This window comes from Quercus robur, chromosome 2 (genome assembly GCF_932294415.1).
Source record: "Quercus robur chromosome 2, dhQueRobu3.1, whole genome shotgun sequence".
Taxonomy (NCBI): domain Eukaryota; kingdom Viridiplantae; phylum Streptophyta; class Magnoliopsida; order Fagales; family Fagaceae; genus Quercus; species Quercus robur.
Window position 1 is genome coordinate 17,408,631 of NC_065535.1, and position 19,320 is coordinate 17,427,950.

General features: G+C 29.9%; 2 protein-coding genes across 2 annotated transcripts; one reads left to right on the top strand and one right to left on the bottom strand.

Annotated features, from left to right (window-relative positions):
* The first annotated feature begins 4,974 nt into the window (after positions 1 to 4,974).
* Positions 4,975 to 6,191, top strand: LOC126712706 (transcription factor MYB8-like). Its single transcript, XM_050412152.1, has 3 exons — positions 4,975 to 5,171; positions 5,288 to 5,417; positions 5,505 to 6,191. The coding sequence occupies exons 1-3, from the start codon at positions 5,039 to 5,041 to the stop codon at positions 6,049 to 6,051; spliced, it is 810 nt and encodes a 269-aa protein (XP_050268109.1). The 5' UTR covers positions 4,975 to 5,038; the 3' UTR covers positions 6,052 to 6,191.
* An 8,965-nt stretch (positions 6,192 to 15,156) lies between these two features.
* LOC126695682 (uncharacterized) lies at positions 15,157 to 15,732 on the bottom strand. The gene has a single exon (XM_050392515.1). The coding sequence runs from the start codon at positions 15,730 to 15,732 to the stop codon at positions 15,157 to 15,159; it is 576 nt and encodes a 191-aa protein (XP_050248472.1).
* Between the last annotated feature and the right edge of the window lie 3,588 nt (positions 15,733 to 19,320).

Below are 19,320 nucleotides of genomic sequence, written 5' to 3' on the forward strand. Positions count from 1 at the left end.
TTTCTCATTCACTCTATCTTTCTTTCTCCCTTCTATTTTTTCTAAGTTTTACTCTATATTTGATCAAGTAGTTTGATAAGTGTTCTACAAATTTTCAAGTTCAAGAAATATTTTACTGTTTGCTCCAATGTCAAGAGAGTGACTATATGTATAGTTACAAAATCATACACTTCAAAAGCAAAAATTTATTACTATTCTTTTTCTTAGTTTCATGTTTCCTCCCCACCCTGCTCCTAGATGTGTTTCAATTCTTATCTATTCTATATATATAGTATATACAAAAAAAAAAAAAAATTAAATAAAAAATCAATCATTTTATTTTTTACCCACCCACCCACAACTCCCTGGCTCTGCCATTACTAACCTCCCTAGAAAAAGAAAATCCTAAAGCCGTCATTGTGTATAGTAGATCCAGCTAAAATGAGAGAAAATTGGAGGGATAATTTCCATTATCTTACACCCTATTGACTCTCTCTCTCTCTCTCTCTCTCTCTCTCTCTCTCTCTTTGTGTGTGTGTGTGTTTTTTATTTTATTTTTATTTTTATTTATTTTTTTAACATTTTATTTTTAGATACAAACCCAAATCAGAAAGAATAATGGTAAAGATACAAACTATTTTACAATTTTTTTTACAAACCGCTGATATGATAAGTGCTTAATTATTGATAAATGAAAATGTGATATTAATAGTGAGCCTAGATAAAAACCAGTAAGAGATTGACCACATCAACATTTTATAAAAATATTTTAAAATAATTTGTGGCCGTAGAATTACTTAATCATAAATGTCTTGTTTATTTTTTTATTTTTATTTTTTGTAAGTTATTTGTTAACATGTCACTCTCACTCACTCTCTCTCTTTCATAAATGTCACTGACTCTCTATTGTCATATGTTAGACCAAATAACAACTTATATTAATGCGGTGATCACTTCATAAATATAAATGCTTGTGAGGTGTGGAGGATAAGAATCGGGGTTTAAGTTTGTAAGAGAGAGATTCAAACATATATACACTTAGATTAGACCAGAGTAAAAATTCTATCATGTAAAAAAAAAAAAAAACTTATATTAACAATACGGAGTAGTAGTACTAAACTTTTTTTTTTTTTTTTTTGATGGGATAGTAGTACTAAACATTGAAAGCAGCATGTCGTCTTGCAAGATGTCATACTTAAGTTAACTAATATTAATAACAACCTTTCCAACTATTGCTAATAATACTAACCCTTATTATATATATATATATATATATATATATATATATCATAATAATAAGAGCTAGAATCATCATTATTATTTTTTCTTTATTTATTGTTTTATATTGCGAACTCATGTTCTTAATTTGTACTAGAAAACTGGACAAAATCATTAAATTAAATCACAAAACTTTTAATCTAAACATAATTATTTTTCTTTAAACAGCAAACTACAACTTTCAAACATATATTATTTTTAATAGAAATTGCTCATAGTAAGAATTAAAGGCACTGGTTTTTTAGGGAAGATTTAAAAAAAAAAAAAAAAAAAACTGGTAGACTAAATAATTTCTTGCAAAATGGGTAAACAATAAAAATCACCAGCCTCACCATGGTGTGGCTACTGATTAAGCAATTAATTAAGAGTTTATTTAGAGAATAAATTTCACAATTTTTTCCACAACATATTAAGAGATGACAATAATAGTTAATACAACATCATTTATACGGATTTTGATAATATACATAGAATCACCTTTAACATCATTTTTTGTTGTACATCAACCACAACTTAATAATCTAAAAGTTGTAAAATCTGTTGAATGTCTAAATTTATGGGCAATAAACCACATCCCCAGTTTTCTACCTCCCCAGAGGTAGGGATTGGGTGTTTCAATTAGAATTCAGCGTTTATGCAGGCACGATGTATCAACAACATTTTTTTAAGAACTTTTTTGTGAAATATATTATAAATTTTTAAAATGAGATAGACTCCTAGGAGGCTAAACTAAATGTTTTCTGGGCTAGTTGGGGACATATTATGTAGGAGTAGTAAATAAACAATAATTTACTGGGAACCACATTTGACCAACGAAGATGGCAAAACTTAGTCAATTATTCAGAAAGACAAATTAGCCATTAATAAACTATTCATCTTACCTCGTTTCCGGGAATTTTTATTTATTTATTAAAAATCACTAAACTTAAAAATTAACATATCTTAAATTTAATTTTTAAACCTCTAAATTGTGGCCCAGCGTAGCAATCGCTAACAACTCCCTCACCACTTTTTTTGGAAATATGTGGTCGTTTGGTTATCAATGTCTTGAAAATGAGGAATGGGATACCTCACTGTCTCTGACGCTGATGAGCCATAATTTCCACTTTTAATTGTGTTTTTTTCTTTTTAAATTGGTTGTGCCAAAGATTTTAGGTGGACAATTATTACATTTTCTGGACCATGGAGTGGGTTGGCATGCATTATGGTCTACGTGTGAAATTATAGCAAGGCAAAAATGTTTCTATTAGCAGGATCTAATCTGTAGTACTCTGTACTGAATAGCTCATTTTGGATTTAGTATTATCATTTGGTCTTAAATAAGATACCACTTTATTTTTTGAAAAAAAGGGTATTAATTAAGAGAAACAGCTATAGCCCAAGCTTGTTAGAAAGTTTCTTGTATGGCATAATTCTTCGAGTAATACAATAGAGGGACACAACAATTTTCATAACAGTTGAGTTTATGAGTTTTTATATGAGTTCATCATTAATATCATTTTTTTTTACCTATCAATAACAATTATAGTTGTGCCTTTAATTAAACTTATTGTTACTCTTTCATTTAGGGATGGAATGTACAATTTTGTTTTCTAACGTTAGATTGAATGTAAAATAACTAAGAATGCCTTAGGCCGCTCTGCCATTGGATCAATTTTTGTTTTTTGTTCTGCTGAACTATCAGACAAGGAAGTTACTTACATCATACATGGCTTCCCAGCAATCAGTTTGTCACATTTTATACCGTTACATACATTTCATAATCATAAGCTGTATATAGATAAAGTTGTGTTTAGAAACTGAGATTGTGTTCAATTTCCATCTCCTTTACATGATAAGTGGTTATACTTTTTTTTTGCTAAACTGATAAGTGGTTATACTCTAGTTGCTTCAAATGGTTGCCTTTTGTTAAAGACATGAATAGATTACATAATATTCTTATAGTTCAAGATAATTCCAAACTAATCTCTAATTTTTAAATCATTTTATTTCACACCCCTTCAATGAGTCTCTATTGATTAAAAATAATATAAATTCATTTAAGTTGTGACTAAAATCTGTATAAATAGGGAAGAAAAAACCCTCTGATGTGAAACTATATATTAAAACCTGCGGTACACTATATGAGAGTTATGAAAAAAATAAAATATTAAGTCATTTAGGTATTATTCATCTAGCTATGTCCTACATGTTATGGTTGCATCAAATGATTGCCTTCTTATTTTTTATTGAGTTTTTTTTTTCTTTATTTTTCTCCTTATTTAATGTGATAGACATGTAAGGTATAAATATATTAAAATAATTAACATATTCTCTCTAAATTAAACTCTATTGCAAAATTTTCAAAAATTTTAAAAATACTACCCTGATTAAAATTATACTACCAAGAGTTTTTTAAATTTTTAATTAATTTTCATTCTTTAATTTATATTATTTTGATAATTTAACTTTCTTTTGTTTTGATTATAGAAGTTGGGTCATGCACATCATCCTCGCATTATTTGGCTCAATTAATTAAAAGCTGCTCAACAAAAATTCGACATGTTACATTGTTACTTATTATAGGCACATTAAAAATAAACCAACAATGCATTGTTGGTCCATAATATATATATATATATATATATATATATATATATATATTTTTACCTCTTTTAATCCCTAATGAAACCTTGTAACCCAAATATTTAAAAAATAATATCAATAAAATGCTATTTTGATTGAGACTCAATTATAAAAAATTTAAATATATTTAAAAGAAGTTTCATTATTTTATTTTAAACTATTTTACAATTTATTATAATACTTAATTGGTTTTTTTTTAAATGACTTATCGCGTGACATATATACATTTGTCTTGTAATTTAAAAATGCTTTTTATTTTTTTATATTTCTATCTATTTTATTATTCATTTTAATTATATTATTGAAATATTTTTTTAAATAAAATAATTATAATTCTTGATTAAGCGCTCATGTCATGGCACAAATCTTACTATATATATTTTTATTTCTTTGAGTTGAAATATAATTTACATAGTTGAGTTTAGCATTGATATGAAAAATTAATTATTAAGTATTCTCAGAATATAGTGATGTGATATTCTCTTTTTTAATATTTATGATGTAGCCAAGAAAGGACACATTATTAGTTAATTAAGTTGAGTAATTCATCTAGGACGGAAATAGATGTAGCCAAGAAAAATAAAAAAAAAGTTTGGCTGGATGCCTAGATTAATATGTAGGGAAATTTCTCTGCAATAAGGGCATCCAAGTACTTGATGGTCGTCTCTTATAATCTTGCGGACTAGTAGGTTAATCCTTTGATTAAGCCAAATTGAAGCTGATTCATATTATTATATATAGCTAATGCATGCGATGCAGGTGACAACTAAACGGTAATATAATAAGATCATTAAAGAACAAGTTTTTACTAATGTCGGTAAGAGATTTCATTTAACCAAGGCAAAAACTAGAACATGCACTTGTAAACTCCAAATTTGACACCCATTTGGACCATACTTTGATACGCTGATTTGTACTATAGCATAGCAAATAAAAAAAAAAAAAAAAAAAAAAAAAAAAAAAAAAAAAAAAAAAAAAAAAAACGAAAAAGATTTGATGATTTGTATTTAATGCACGTTGTTTTTAATTACACAATGACAAGACTGCTGACAAAATACAATTATAACAAATGGAAGTGTTTGAACAAAACCCTCTATAAAATCAATTACTTTCAGCATAAACTTTGAGAGAGTGATAGAGAGGCAAAAGTCTAAAAATGGGCAGAAGTCCTTGCTGTGAGAAGAATGGACTAAATAGAGGAGCATGGACTGCTCTTGAAGACCAACTACTAATAGATTACATCAAAATCCATGGTGAAGGGAGGTGGGGAAAGATTCCCAAAGAAACAGGCAAGTTTAGCAGCTAGCTTCAGTTTTGTGTAGAACTTTCAGAATTCTAGCAAAATATGGCAAAATTAAAATTTATTGTTTAATAGCTGAATGTTTTTTATGTTGTTTTCGTGTAGGTCTTAAGAGATGTGGAAAAAGCTGTAGACTTCGATGGTTGAATTATCTTAAACCTGATATCAAAAGAGGGAACATTACACAGGATGAAGAAGATCTTATCTTGAGGCTTCACAAACTCTTAGGCAACAGGTAATAATGTATACTATTTGTTTTAGATTAAGAAATTTTGAAGATAAATTTATACGCGTATCATTGATTTACTGTATTACTTTACAGATGGTCTTTAATAGCTGGAAGGCTTCCTGGCCGAACAGACAATGAGATAAAAAACTATTGGAACTCAACCTTGAGAAAGAAGGTACAAGCTAATCACTCAGAACTGCCCAAGATTGAGAAGAAATCTATAAAAGGAAAGTCCAATGATGCCACACCATCACTGAAGATTGAACCTTGCTTGACCACGACCAAGCCAACAAGATGCACCAAGGATGAAGAAATACACCGTAACACATTGGTAGAAGAACCATCCATTAAGGGAGTTATGGAGAAGAGTAAGGAAGCAAATTCAGATTCTAGAGATGGGCTTTTGCCAATCACTTGCGAAAATGATATGCCATGGAACTTTATAGCGGATCTTAATCCGGGTCAATTTAGCCTAACTGAATTTCTCCACGCTGACTTTACCAAGCTCTCTGAACTCAACTCCATGATAGTTGAAGATTGTAACAATGGTTGCATAAATGGGTCATCACCTTCATCCTCAGAGGAAGCTCCTATGTTCACTGACGAAATGCTGAAGAATTGGGCTGGTGATAGTTTTTAATCTGATTTGGGAATAGATCTTGTATTCTTTCTTCAAGTTTTAAAGGTTTGGCTTCCTGTTAAATGTATCATAAATTCCAAGAGTGCCAACTTCAACCCAACTCTCATGCACTGCAATCTTAATCATGTTGGTTCCTTGTATGCTCATTATTATTATTTTTTTTTTTTCTTACTTCTCTTCTTTTTTATTTAATGGGAAAAAAAGTAAGAGGAAAAGGAAAAAATCTATATATGAGAGATGAAAATGCTGGAAATAATGTCTTACTAATGGCCAATTAATTTTTCTATGACAAGGATATGTAACATATACCAAAGATCCAAAGCTTAATAGATCGCACGAGTGTTCATTTTCAAAATTTTGTGAGGACAAGAGCCTGAGCGTTCATTTTTTTGACCACACAAAAATATGGGCATCTTTTCTCATCATAAATATATATTAGCTTAGATTATCTAAAAAATATATCTGAGCTTAGATGCCATAAAAATTTTATATGCTCCGTACGTACACAACAAATTATTTATAGGTTCACATGAGCCAACTTAGATGATATCTTTTGTTGAAAATGCTTAGAATATGCTATTGCTTAATTCCAGCTTTGAACAACAATGTAGGAATAAATTATAGCTTTTCTTTATTAGGATCCAGACCGAAAAAGAAAGGTTGGTACAACAAACATTCATCTCATTGATATCTATAAAATTTGGTTGAGAATTGAAGGATTCTCCTTGATATGTCATATGATTTGGACATGACAAAATTTGACTTGACCGAAATTCAAAGAAAAAATACTCAACCCAAACTGAAAATTTTTGACTCGGAGTAAATTCTGTACATGTTCTTAAGAAGCTCAAAGATCCACTGGGGCCTTTAGAAACTAAAGCTAAGGCTATGGAAGAAGGCATTAGATTCGCATGTGATGTAGAATAAATAGTATAGGCCTTCCAGGAGTAGCAAGAGCGTCGAAAATTACGGCACAAGATCATTGGGCCAATGTCGATAGACCTCATTGGGGTGACAACAAGGATGGAGGCCCAGGCCCCCCCCCCCCCCCCCCCGGGGTCCTTTTTTTTCTTTTCTTTTTTTAGTTATAATATATTTCATTTTTTGTAGTTTGGGCCACTTCTCCTCAATAAGCCTAACTAGCTTCACTCAAATAACAACTATCTAACTCAAAAACTTAATATAAATAATAAAAACATTCACAATGGTGATTATATTTTAGAAAAAAAAAAAAACTATTTTACCACCAAAGAATCAAAAAATCATGTGTTATTGGAGAAGCTCAAATTAAATTTTTTGCAACTATAGTAATACCAGTTGACTATTGCAAGTTGTTAAAAATAAAATACAATATTTTATTAAGATTATATCTCTTCTTTCAATTAAAAAACTCAAATTCTCTTTCTTTCCTTTATTATTTTAATGAGTTGTTTAATTATTTTAAATGAAGTGATAAAAAAATAAAACATTTGATATTTGATGTATTGTTAAAGTGAGGTGGTAAAATAGATAAAGTAACTTTTTGAGGTATTAAAAGTTAAAACTTTTAGTACCACCACTGTGAATGCCCTAATTTTAACCAAAAAAAAAAAAAAAAATCCTAGCCAGCCTAGTATTAAAAAAACATTATTTTGTTTTAGTTTTTATCTTTGTTGGTAAATGATTACATTCTAATGTATTTAGAAACAACGATTTTAAGTATTTACAAATTTTTAATACTACATGGATGCCTATTTAGAGTTTTTTTTTTTTTTTTTAAATACTTCGGTCCCTGTTAGCTTAAAATCCTGATTCGTCCTTAGGTGATAATGTCAAAATTGCGTGAAATTTGGAGGGCTGAAAGGAAACTATCTTTTGATCAAGGCTTGAATTCCTCTGTTAATTAAGGCCTCGGAAACAGTGATTTTGACAATTTTAGTAATATTTTTTTCCTTAATAACTTTTAATTTCGAAGTCAGAATAAAGTCTTGTCTATTTTTGGATGTCTCTTAAAGACAGTAGATTCAATTTTTGCAATTATCTAAATTTTGCTATTTTTGGTAAAATTTAATATTTTGCCACCTAATTATATGATTAGGACGAATTAGGGTTTTCTAAACATTTTCCTAGCTGCCGTAGGTTTTCTTTTACTATATATTTAAACACATTGTAGCCTCCATGGCAATGGAGTTTTCAGATTAATAAAATTTCAGACTTTACCTATTGTTTTTCTTTGTTGGATTCCAGAATCCTATCACTTTTTAGATTTAGGGAACATGTTTAGTTTCTTTTTAGTTCAAAAAGCAACATGTTTATTTTCTTGTAACTTTCACAACATTAGCTTGGGATGTGGGGATTAGGGATGTGGGGATTAGAGATGCAGTCTTTGAGGGTGATTAACTGGTTGTTGTTAACTCCTTGATGGGTAATTCAACTTCACGGATGAGCATTTGCAATAAATTCTCAAGCTCTTTGCTACAACTCCAAAAATTTTCCCGTATTCAGTTGGCTCACGCCCCTCTCAATGACAACAAAGAAGCACATGTTTTAGCTCAACATGTGTTAGAATTTTGGTTAAATGATTAAATTCATAATTTCCTAATAGTTTAAACTTTTGGGATAATCGGTAATTTAATATAGTATCAGAGTATAAGATCTTGAGTTTGATCTATGTTTGAGGGGGAGTGTTAAAATTATGATAAAATGATTAAATTCACAATTTCCTAATAGTTTAAACTTTTTGGACAATTGTTAATTTTACAACATTCCAAAAGCATTTTAGACTTTATCACCTAATCATTTAATTTGTTAGTCATGAAAAGATTAAAATACTTTTTTCTCTTTTTGGTAACTTATACACGTACTTGATAATAATACTTTTTTTCACACCAATTAATTTGTTGCAAAATTTATAAAAAATTTACTGCGAAAAATATGCAAGTTGATCCGTAACTCAATTGATCTGACCCATTTTAAACTTATTTAAAATAATTTGTATTTAATCTGAACCCGAATAACCCAATTGTTTGCCATCTATTACAATTTCAGGATGTTCTCCTGATTTTTTTTTTCTTCCATTCAGTTACGGTTAAAACTAAAGAGGAAGTAGTCGACCGTTGCAAAATGGTGACGTTTTAGGAAGATGATGCTAAAATGAAAGAAAACTACTGCGTTTTTTTACAACAGTTGTCAAGTATTAGTGGAAAGTTTGGAGATTGGAGACGACTTCGCTTTGGTTTTCAAGTGAATTAAAAAAAGAGCTAAAACGTTGTCGTTACATTATTAATCCTCTCATAAGACACGCACATGATCTTCTTGTGGACTAATCCATAACTTGCCAGTATTTAGAGAGGTTTGTTAGATTTCAACAATTACCTATGGAAGTTTAGGTATGAAAGTTGAAAGAAGTAGCAGACTGGAAGAAAATCATAGTGGCATTTAGGTAGGGTTGGCTAAGTTGGAGTCTAGTCAGGTGGATTAATAATTTAATGGAGGTGGAAACTTCTTGACGTTTAATTGTTTGCAATCTTGTGGTGCTTGTGGGGGCAAGGGTTGGGGTTGGAGTTTAAGTCTCCAGAAGGGAGATTCAAAAATATATACACTTAGATTAGATTATGTTAGATTATAATTTTTCTATTATATAAAAAAAAAAAAAAAAAAAAAAAAAATTGTTTCCAGTTTTGATAATAATTACTACATTTGGGGTTTAATATTGCTTGGGCTGCCTTAATGGGTGATCCCAAAATAGTGATTCTAGGACTGTAACGATTTTAATTCTAACATGGTAAATTGCAAGTAATTGCATATAATTTTTACAAACATTATTTTTTCTTCAACACTCATAGTATGTTGCTAGCTAAACTCGTTTCAACCTAGGCCTATTGGACTATAAGAATGTGAAATTTATGAGTCACACGAGAAGTAAAGTTAGTTAGCATTTGCCAAATATTAAAAAAAGGAAAGAGTTGATAAAAAAAAAAAAAAGGAAAGAGTTAACATATGTCCCAATGATATTTGTTAGTGAACCATCTTAGTAAAGGTTGTTAATGAGAAAAGAAAAAAAAAAAAAACAATATAAGAATACCCGTTAACTAAACCCTTTAAAATATTATAATGCTCTGCCTAAGTTAGGAACGAACTCAAGTCCTATGATCCTCTTATGCTAGATTTCCATGGGCCATGGAATCACCATTCTCAAATAGTTGCTAGTAGAATTAGGAAGTCGTAACTTCAATATTGATTTTGCTACTAGTATATATTTCGAGATTATTACTATTTCAACCCATTTTTCAAAAGAACATCCACCCTACAAGCTACAGGAATAGTATGTAGACTTTTTATAAAAGAAATAAAATCTGCCTTATTTTCACACCAAAAATTAAAAATAAAAATCCCAAAACTTCCACTAATCAATGCATGCAAAACTGTGTTTGTACAGGGCTTGGGCCTGGAAATTATGTTTGAAATTCTAGTTTTGGTCCAAGCGTGAGATAATCCACCTAATCAGCTCAACGTGCAATAAATAATGCTCAGTAGTGTTAATTTCCCATTTGTTACGAGGTTTGTTTATCAGACTTTGAATAAACAATTGTATTCCTGGCACTCGAAGAACACCCCAGCCCATAAAAGAATAGAAAAATGCACTTTTCATTGGACCACACTTTTGGGCCTGCACTTGCACTGGATGAGTGTCTTACCCCTGCGGCCCATCTAGTGCTTGTATTTTTTTTGTTTTTTTTTTTTTGTTTTTTAAACTGTTGTATTTAACTGTGTACATTAAATTATATATTACTAGTATTATTCCTATACGATGCATGGCTTGATAAAGATTTATATGTAAGTTCAAAAATTTTAAAATAATTAATAAATAAATATTATTAATAAATTATAAAATAAGTAAATAATTTTAATAAAAATAATTACTTTAAGTTCTAATTGTTTAGAGTTTAGACTTTATCAGTATTTATCTATTTTTATATTTTAAAATTTTCTTTGTGATTTGTGTTAATTTCTTAATATGAGATATGATATGAGTTTTGAACATTCCTATTTGGGTTATGTTTAATCCATGTCTTATCTAGCACAAACAATAATAAACAAAATAGTTCCTCAATATTGATTTTTTTTTCCTAGTGATAGTCTAATTGAAAAGAATAAACACACTCACAAATTAAATACAATAACCAAAACTGAAAATTAAAACATACACAAAAGAGTTCAAAATTTGAGAATATACATAAATAAAAACTTACATAAGAGAACCAAGAACTTAAATGGTGTCTATTATTTACTTCTTTATAGTAAGCTTCCTTTGGCATAATATCCTACACACAAAATTCAGAAGTAAAGAACAATAAATAGGATGAATTTATTAGATTAAAAGTTAAAACATAAGCATAAGTTGCATTTTGAAAAAAACAAATACAACAACATGGAGTGTATTGTGTGAGATTTAATTATAGGGATGACTTTTTATTTTATTTTATTTTTTTTATGAAATAGGGATGACTTATTGGTTAAGAGGAATTGTATCAAAAAACCATGGATAAATATACATAAGTTCTGGAAATTTTTTATAATAGACTTTTAGATGGAGTAGAATTTAAATTTCTAAAACTTAGATGATAAAGTTTTATCTAAATTAAATTATTGTTAAATCGTATCCCTTAGTCAAGAGCTTTGTAGCTTAATATCCTAAAAGATATTAATTTAATAAGATGCAACTTAAGGGGAGAAAAAACAAAAACAAAAACGTGGGTTGTGAAATGTGTGAGATTTAAGTTTAAATTTTTTTTTTTTTTTTTTTTTATGTTAGACTTGTAGTTTGAATAGAACTTAAATTTATTTTAAATTATTGTTATATCATACAACTTGAGGAAAAAAAAAAAAAAAAACAACAAAACGTGAGATGTATGGGATTTAAGTTTAGAAAATTTTGATAATAGACTTCTAGTTTGAATATAATTTAAATTTGTTTTAAATTATTGTTAAATTTTATCCCTTGTTAAAACGTGGGTTGTTGTGTGGAATTTAAGTTTAGAAATTTTTTATTTTATTTTTATAATAGACTTTTAGTTCGAATAGGATTTAAATTTGTTGAAATTTAAATGATAAAGTTTTACCTAAATAAAACAGTTGTTAAATATTATTCTTTAATTGAGGAAATATATCATAACAAAAAATATATAATTAATTTACTAATTAATGAGAATAGACACTTAGGGCAACCACTGCTTCTAAGCCTAACTTTTATTATAAGTTCTGAAATTTTTGATAATAGACTTTTAGTTGGAGTAGAATTTAAATTTTTGAAACTTAAACGATAAAACTGTCTAAATTAAATTATTGTTAAATCTTATCCCTTAGTCTAGAGTTTTATAGCTTAATATCCTAATAAAATATTAATGGGTAAGCTACATTTTTGGTCCCTAACCTATACACCATATTTCAATTTGATTTCTAACCTTTCAATTGTGTCAATTTGGTCCTTTACCTTTCAGTACCACATCAATTTAGTCCCTACCATTATCTTTTAAATGAAAATTGATGATGTGTATAATAGTCAAAATAAAAAAATTAACTTCCACTGATGTGAGAATAAACTAAAATTTTATTTTGGCCATTTATCATGTCAACAATTTTCATCCAAGATATAACGGCAGAGACTAAATTAACGCAATATTAAAAGGTTATGGATCAAATTAACACAATTAAAAGGTTATGGACTAAATTAAAATATGATATAAAGGATAGGGACCAAATATGTAGTTTACCCAATATTAATTTAATAAGATGCAACTGAGGAAAAAAAAAAAAAACGAAAACATGGGTTATGTCATGTGTGGAATTCAAGTTTAGAATTTTTTATTTTATTTTAATAATAGACTTTTATTTTGAATAGAATTTAAATTTGTTTTAAATTATTGTTAAATCATGCAACTTGAGCAAAACAAAAAAACAAAAACATGGGTTGTGTAGGATTTAAGTTTAGAAAATTTTGAGAATAGACTTTTAGTTTGAATAGAATTTAAATTTGCTTTAAATTATTGTTAAATCTTATCCCTTAGTCAAAACATGGGTTTTTTTTATAGAAAAAAAAAATGTGGGTGGTTGCGTGGAATTTAACTTTAGAAAATTTTTTTTATAAAGTTTGAATAGGATTTAAATTTGTTGAAATTTAAATGATAAAGTTTTACCTAAATTAAACAGTTGTTAAATATTATCCCTTAATTAAGGAAATATATCATAACAAAAAATATATAATTAATTTACTAATTAATGAGAGTAGCCACTTGGCGCAACCACGGCTTCTAAACTTAATTTTTCTTATATAGTATATAGATGATATGATTTGGTGACATTACAAAAATCATTTTTAATTCACAATTTATTTTTTCTTCTTTTCGTTGATTTTCCTAGACAACTCTTAGAGTAAAATATACAAGTACATTCTTTTTATTTTTCCTTAGCTGCTTGTTTAGCAGTTATTATGACAAGGGACTCGCTTGATCTATTCTATTACTATTTGCTTATGTTGCAAGCTCAATTTCAATTATTATTTGTTTCCATCCCTTTTATTGACCTTTTTTTCCCCCTCGTTCGTTTACATTATCTTTTAATTTTTTCTAAAATTGTTTTAGAACTTTTCTTAGAATTACGATCTGATTTGTTTTTCCTCGATTAGAAAGTTTATGATCTTAGTAGTAATTGCCCCACGCTCCAAAATACATTGCCATTTGGGCTTTTTTTTTTTTTTTTTTTTGAGAATATGTCATTTGGGCATTTTGGTAAACTCCTTTTGTAAATTTAACTATAAAATTATTGTGGCTAATCTATTTATATTAGGCGTTATTTTAAACTTTTAATGTTGGTAAGTATTTACTCAAAAAAAAAAAATGTTGGTTAGTATGATCACTTGCCCAAAAAAAAAAAAAAAAAACTAAATTAAGATTAACCAAAGATATTACTTAAAATGAAAATCTTTATTATTTTTGAAAACTTAAACTTTAAAAAATAAAATTACAAATATAAGTTCCCCAAACATATCATAAAGGTTAAGAGTTAAGACTTATGCGGGTTTGTGACTAGTAAACAGGGCCGGCCCTTCCACTAGACCAATTAGCCCGTTGCTTAAGGCCCCCAAGTGGAAGGGGGGCCCCAAAATTTTGAAAAAGAAGGAGTAGTAGAAAAAAAATAAAAAATAAACAATTTAGTTTTAGATGAAACTACAAAAAATTTGATACACCCTTATGACCAAAGAACACAAAATCTGAAACATCTTTGTAAACATTGATACCCCAAAAATAATATCATCCTTAACCTCTAGACAAATCAAAAATCAACTGGATAAAATGGAAATCCGGTCTAAAAAATTACTCACAAAACAATCTCAAATCAAAACAAATAAAAAATCTCAAATCTCTAAAATTTACTCATACATTTTCTCTCTCTTAGCTAGATGATGATAGTTTGTAAAAATACTGTTTTAAACTTGAATCTTTTCTCAAACATTATATTTATTATGATATTGATGGTTTAGATTTATTTTCAGAGTTAAAAGTTTTAAAAGAAACTTTTACAAATAAAAAAATATACTCCAATTGACACACTAAATTATATAAAAAAAATGTTAGATTCATTTTCAAATACATGCATATGTTAGATTCATTTCCAAATACATGCATTACTTATAAAATTTTACTAACAATATCTGTTACAGTTGCTTCTGCATAAAAAAGTTTTCCAAAATTAAAATTAATAAAATCATATCTAAGATCGATAATGTCTCAAGAAAGATTAAGTGAATTAGCTATACTATCGATTGAAAATGAAATATTAGAAGAACTTGAATACAAAAATTTAATTAGTCAATTTGCATTTCAGGAGGCAAAAAAAAAAAGATTTCATATGAAATATATTATAATATAAAAATATTAAATAAATATTAATTTAATTAATACATAAATATAAAAAAGACCCTATTTTAGTTCTTACCTAAAGCCCCAAAATGTCTAAGGCTGGCCCTACCAGCAAACATGAACCTTCTACCAAACAACAAACATCTATCTTTACTATTAGAAGGTAATCCATCTTTACTTCAGAAAGCTGCTCAGTAATTAAGGAGCATCACACTTCAATCCAAAAGTTGCAGCGGGGAAGGATGACATTCACAAGCTCTTCGTTCATCTTCTCAGTAAGAGATGGCATATTTCTTATTCCTTCTGGCATGACACTCAATTTGTTGGACACAATGAGAATGTTGTCACGAATTTTTGCAAATATTTTGATGTTTTCTTGGATTTTACTATGCTCCATATTTTTGGAGATCTGCATGAAGCCCTTCATGTTTTCCTCCAAAAGCTTTCCAGCAAGACCACCAATTTTGTTACACAAGAGCTCATCCTGATCAGCCTTAGTCACAAGACTTTTGGGCCAGCTTATTGTTGAAGCAAAAACAATGGCCTTCTTCATCTTATTCTTCGATTGGCATCGGAAAGCCACATCTCGTATTGTCTTCCTTGGTAATAGCTCTTGAATCCTTGCATATTGCTTTAACTTGGGCAAAGAAGCGTACCTTACAAGCCCTTCTTCAAGGATTGAATCCTCACTTTCAGTCCACTCCGTATTTGTCATGCCTTGCTTGTAATTCAAGCACTTCGGGTTCACCTGGGTCACAGTTACTGCATTGGAGGAAGAAGCCATAAGTCCTGAGCCGAAACTCTAATTTTAAGGATGAAAAGATAATGATGGGGAAAATAACCAACCAAGTGATAGAGATGGAAACAAATTTTTGTATAAAAGAAAATTTATTTATTTAGTTATTCTTTCTTTTGATGATTATAGAAAGCAGATTTCTTTCATATCCGACCTCATGAGCATTTGCTTTCAAACGAAGAGTATCCATTTTGTTTCGGAGATTTAATGTTTTATAGATGTAATATTAAAACCATAGAAGGCAATGTGAAAACGTGGGACTTTTGAGGTGTCTCACGAACAAAAAGTGTTATCCAATAATAAACTAAGAGTCTAAGACATTACTTATTCATATAATTATTTTTATTTTTATATTTTACATTTTACATTTGTTGAATTGACAAGCTGTTGAGGGGAAAATTTTGATGTTCCCAAATAGAATACAGGGTAGCCAAGCCGAAACTCAACAATGGTCTCTTGAAATAAAGCCCAAAGGCTTTCGGTGTCGTGTTAGCCCGCCCAAGCAAGAGATAGAGGCTGCACCCTGACAGGAAGACAACAACAAAGCATAATAAACACGTTACTGTTCTTAATTTCTTATATTATTAGTTTTTTTACAGCATTATAGTTCAAATCAATTCTCCAGTGGTAAGGGTAAAATTACACTTAGTCTAGAAAAAAACAGATTTAAACAGTCCAATGGTCAATGATTAAATAAGTTGAGAAATGTGTTAACTCCTAGGGGTCCTTGCATGTCTCGGTCAGGGGAGTTCATTGTACTTTTAGCCATCATTACATCAATGTGAGGGATTGTTACATATACATTATATCCTTCAACCGCAAAATAAAAAGTAAAAATAAAAAGTTCCATGGGAAGAGATAGTTTCCAAAATAATGTGTTAACTCCTAGGGGTCCTTGCATGTCTCGGTCAGGAGAGTTCATTGTACTTTTAGCCATCATTACATCAATGTGAGAGAACAATTCAATTGTTACATATACATTATATCGTTCAACCGCAAAATAAAAAGTAAAAATTAAAAGTTCCATGGGAAGAGATAGTTTTCAAAACATTATGGCTTTCATCATAATAATACTAAATAAGGATTAAAGACTTCATTGTTACAAATAAAAGAGGAAAAATAGGATGGAATGAAGGGAAAGAGGGATCCCAGCTCAGTGCAGCAAGTATTAGACTAAGATTTTGGTGAGTGTGTGTTCATAAGGCATGAATGAGACAATATGGGCTGTTTTGAGTGAATGGGATGAGATTAACTCTGAGGTTAAGGTTTTTTTTTAGTAGTGGTCTGTTTATGAGTAGTGGGAGGCGTTTATGAGCTGTGATTGTGTAAAAGAAAGGAAAGAATGTTTGAGGTTAGATGAATATGGGTTGAAGGGGATGAGTAGTGAGCTTAAGGAGAGCTAAACTACTAGCAAAATGGAGAATAGACCAGGGGTTTCAGAGGGAGTAGCTATCTTTGTGGGCTGAGGTGCTTATGCTTTTATAATGGAGTTTAGAGAAGCATTAATTAACAAGCATAAAAAAAAAAAAAAAAAAAAATCGTAGGTCTGATTCAGGGGAGTAGGTCAGCTGAATTAATAACCTGGATTTGGCCTAAAAATGGGAGATTTGCTTTTGGGGCTATTTTGCTTCTTTTGGCAAGGTAGTATTTGGAGTAATCTTGCATTAAATGCTAAGATTGCTAAAATTGTGTTTAGCCAATGGGATTAAGGCAAGTATTAAGGAGGAATCCTAGTGCTGCAATTGAGATTTGGACCCTAAAAAGTAGGATTCAACAACCTAAGTCAGGTGTCGAAATTTAAGCTCACTTTAGAGGGAGTAGCTATCTTTATGGGTTGAGGTGCTTATGCTTTTATAATGGAGTTTAGAGAAGTATTAATTAACAAGCATCCAAAAAAAAAAAAAAAATGTAGGTCTGATTCAGGGAAGCAGGTCAGCTGAATTAATAATCTGGATTTGGCCTAAAAATGAGAGATTTGCTTTTGGGGCTGTTTTGCTTCTTTTGGCAAGGTAATATTTGGAGTAATCTTGCATTAAATGCTAAGATTACTGAGATTGTGTTTAGCCAATGGGATTAAGGCAAGTATTAAGGAGGAATCCTAGTGCTACAATTGAGATTTGGACCCTAGGAAGTAGGATTCAATAACCCAAACCAGGTGTTGAAGTTTAAGCTCACTTCTGAGGATTTCGCTGGAGATCCCTTTATGCCCTCCAAACCACATGTTCCCAACTTTTTCCCTTTAAGATTCATGGGCTTGGCACATGAATCACATCTTGAACGTTTTTAACATTTATAGCGTTAATTTGTTGAAGTTTAGATAATTTGGTTTCAGCTCCCCTTCCGCTGGAGGTGCAGTCTTGAGGAAGATGATGGAGTCCCTTCATCCTTTTGACTTCAGCTGATATGACAGCCCGTGGGCACTGTTCACGTCAGGTAGAGGGTGGCAGAAAACTGATGGGACGGCCCCTAGTTCATCCTCAAAGGCTTGGTCCTCTTGTAGAAGGCTCTAGTTGTTTCTTTGGTTAGGGATGAATAAGGGCTGGTTACCCACTTTCAAGCGTCTTGCTGGAGACCTTTTTGGGCTGGAACTTTGCTCCATTTCAACACTTTTAGTTAGGCCACATGGCCCTTTCTTTGCTTGGGCTTGTTTCCTTACTCCATGAGATTCTTGGGCCTACAAAATGGGCATTAAAGACATGCTTTGCCATGGGTTTTTTACTCCTTGTGGACTTTAGTTGTTAGTAGAAATAAAATGAATCCATGAGCTTTAATAAATATTTATGATAGATTTTGCGTATTAATTTCCATGGACTTTAAATAACAACTTGTATAGTTTCTTATAATTTTTGCTATGGATTACTTTGTAAATGATAATGACCTCCAATATTTTTTCTTGAGAATAATATTTATCATGGATTTTAAATAAATATGGTAACAATCACTATAATGGAATAATGTGATATTTTCATGAGTTTTTCTATAGATAATCATAATGGACATGTAGGATGAATAATTACCATGAGTTTTGGTAATAAATATTATGAATGTTGTGATGTAAGATGGATAGTGAGCATGAGTTTATAATATGAAATAAATAAATGTCATGTGTCTAATAATCATATCTTTCCATGGGCTTTTATAAGATGATCGCTATGGGTTTTGAGAGTAGATACTTCATAAATTCCTATGAGCTTGTAACATTATAGTAATTGGTTTAAGAATCTAAAGTATTGTTCATTATTGGACTTTTAGGTGAAATAATTATGATATAGTATTTTGCTAAGTATTGATAACTTTGGACTTTCAATAAATAGTGCCAAGTAGTTAGCTTGGGCTTTTAATAGTGCCAACGTAAGCTGGGCTTTTGATGTTGCTAATGAGAATTGAGTTTTGGATAAATAAATTGCTATGGTTTCAAACCATGGGCTTTGATTATGGATTTGAATTCCATTGATAAAATTGTTTTGCCATGGATTTGAGTCATGGGCTTTTCAAATATTGTCAAGTATAAGTATTCTTGGGCTTTAAATAGAATAAGATGTGTGTATTGAGTTCATAGGGCCAGTTTTGGGCTTA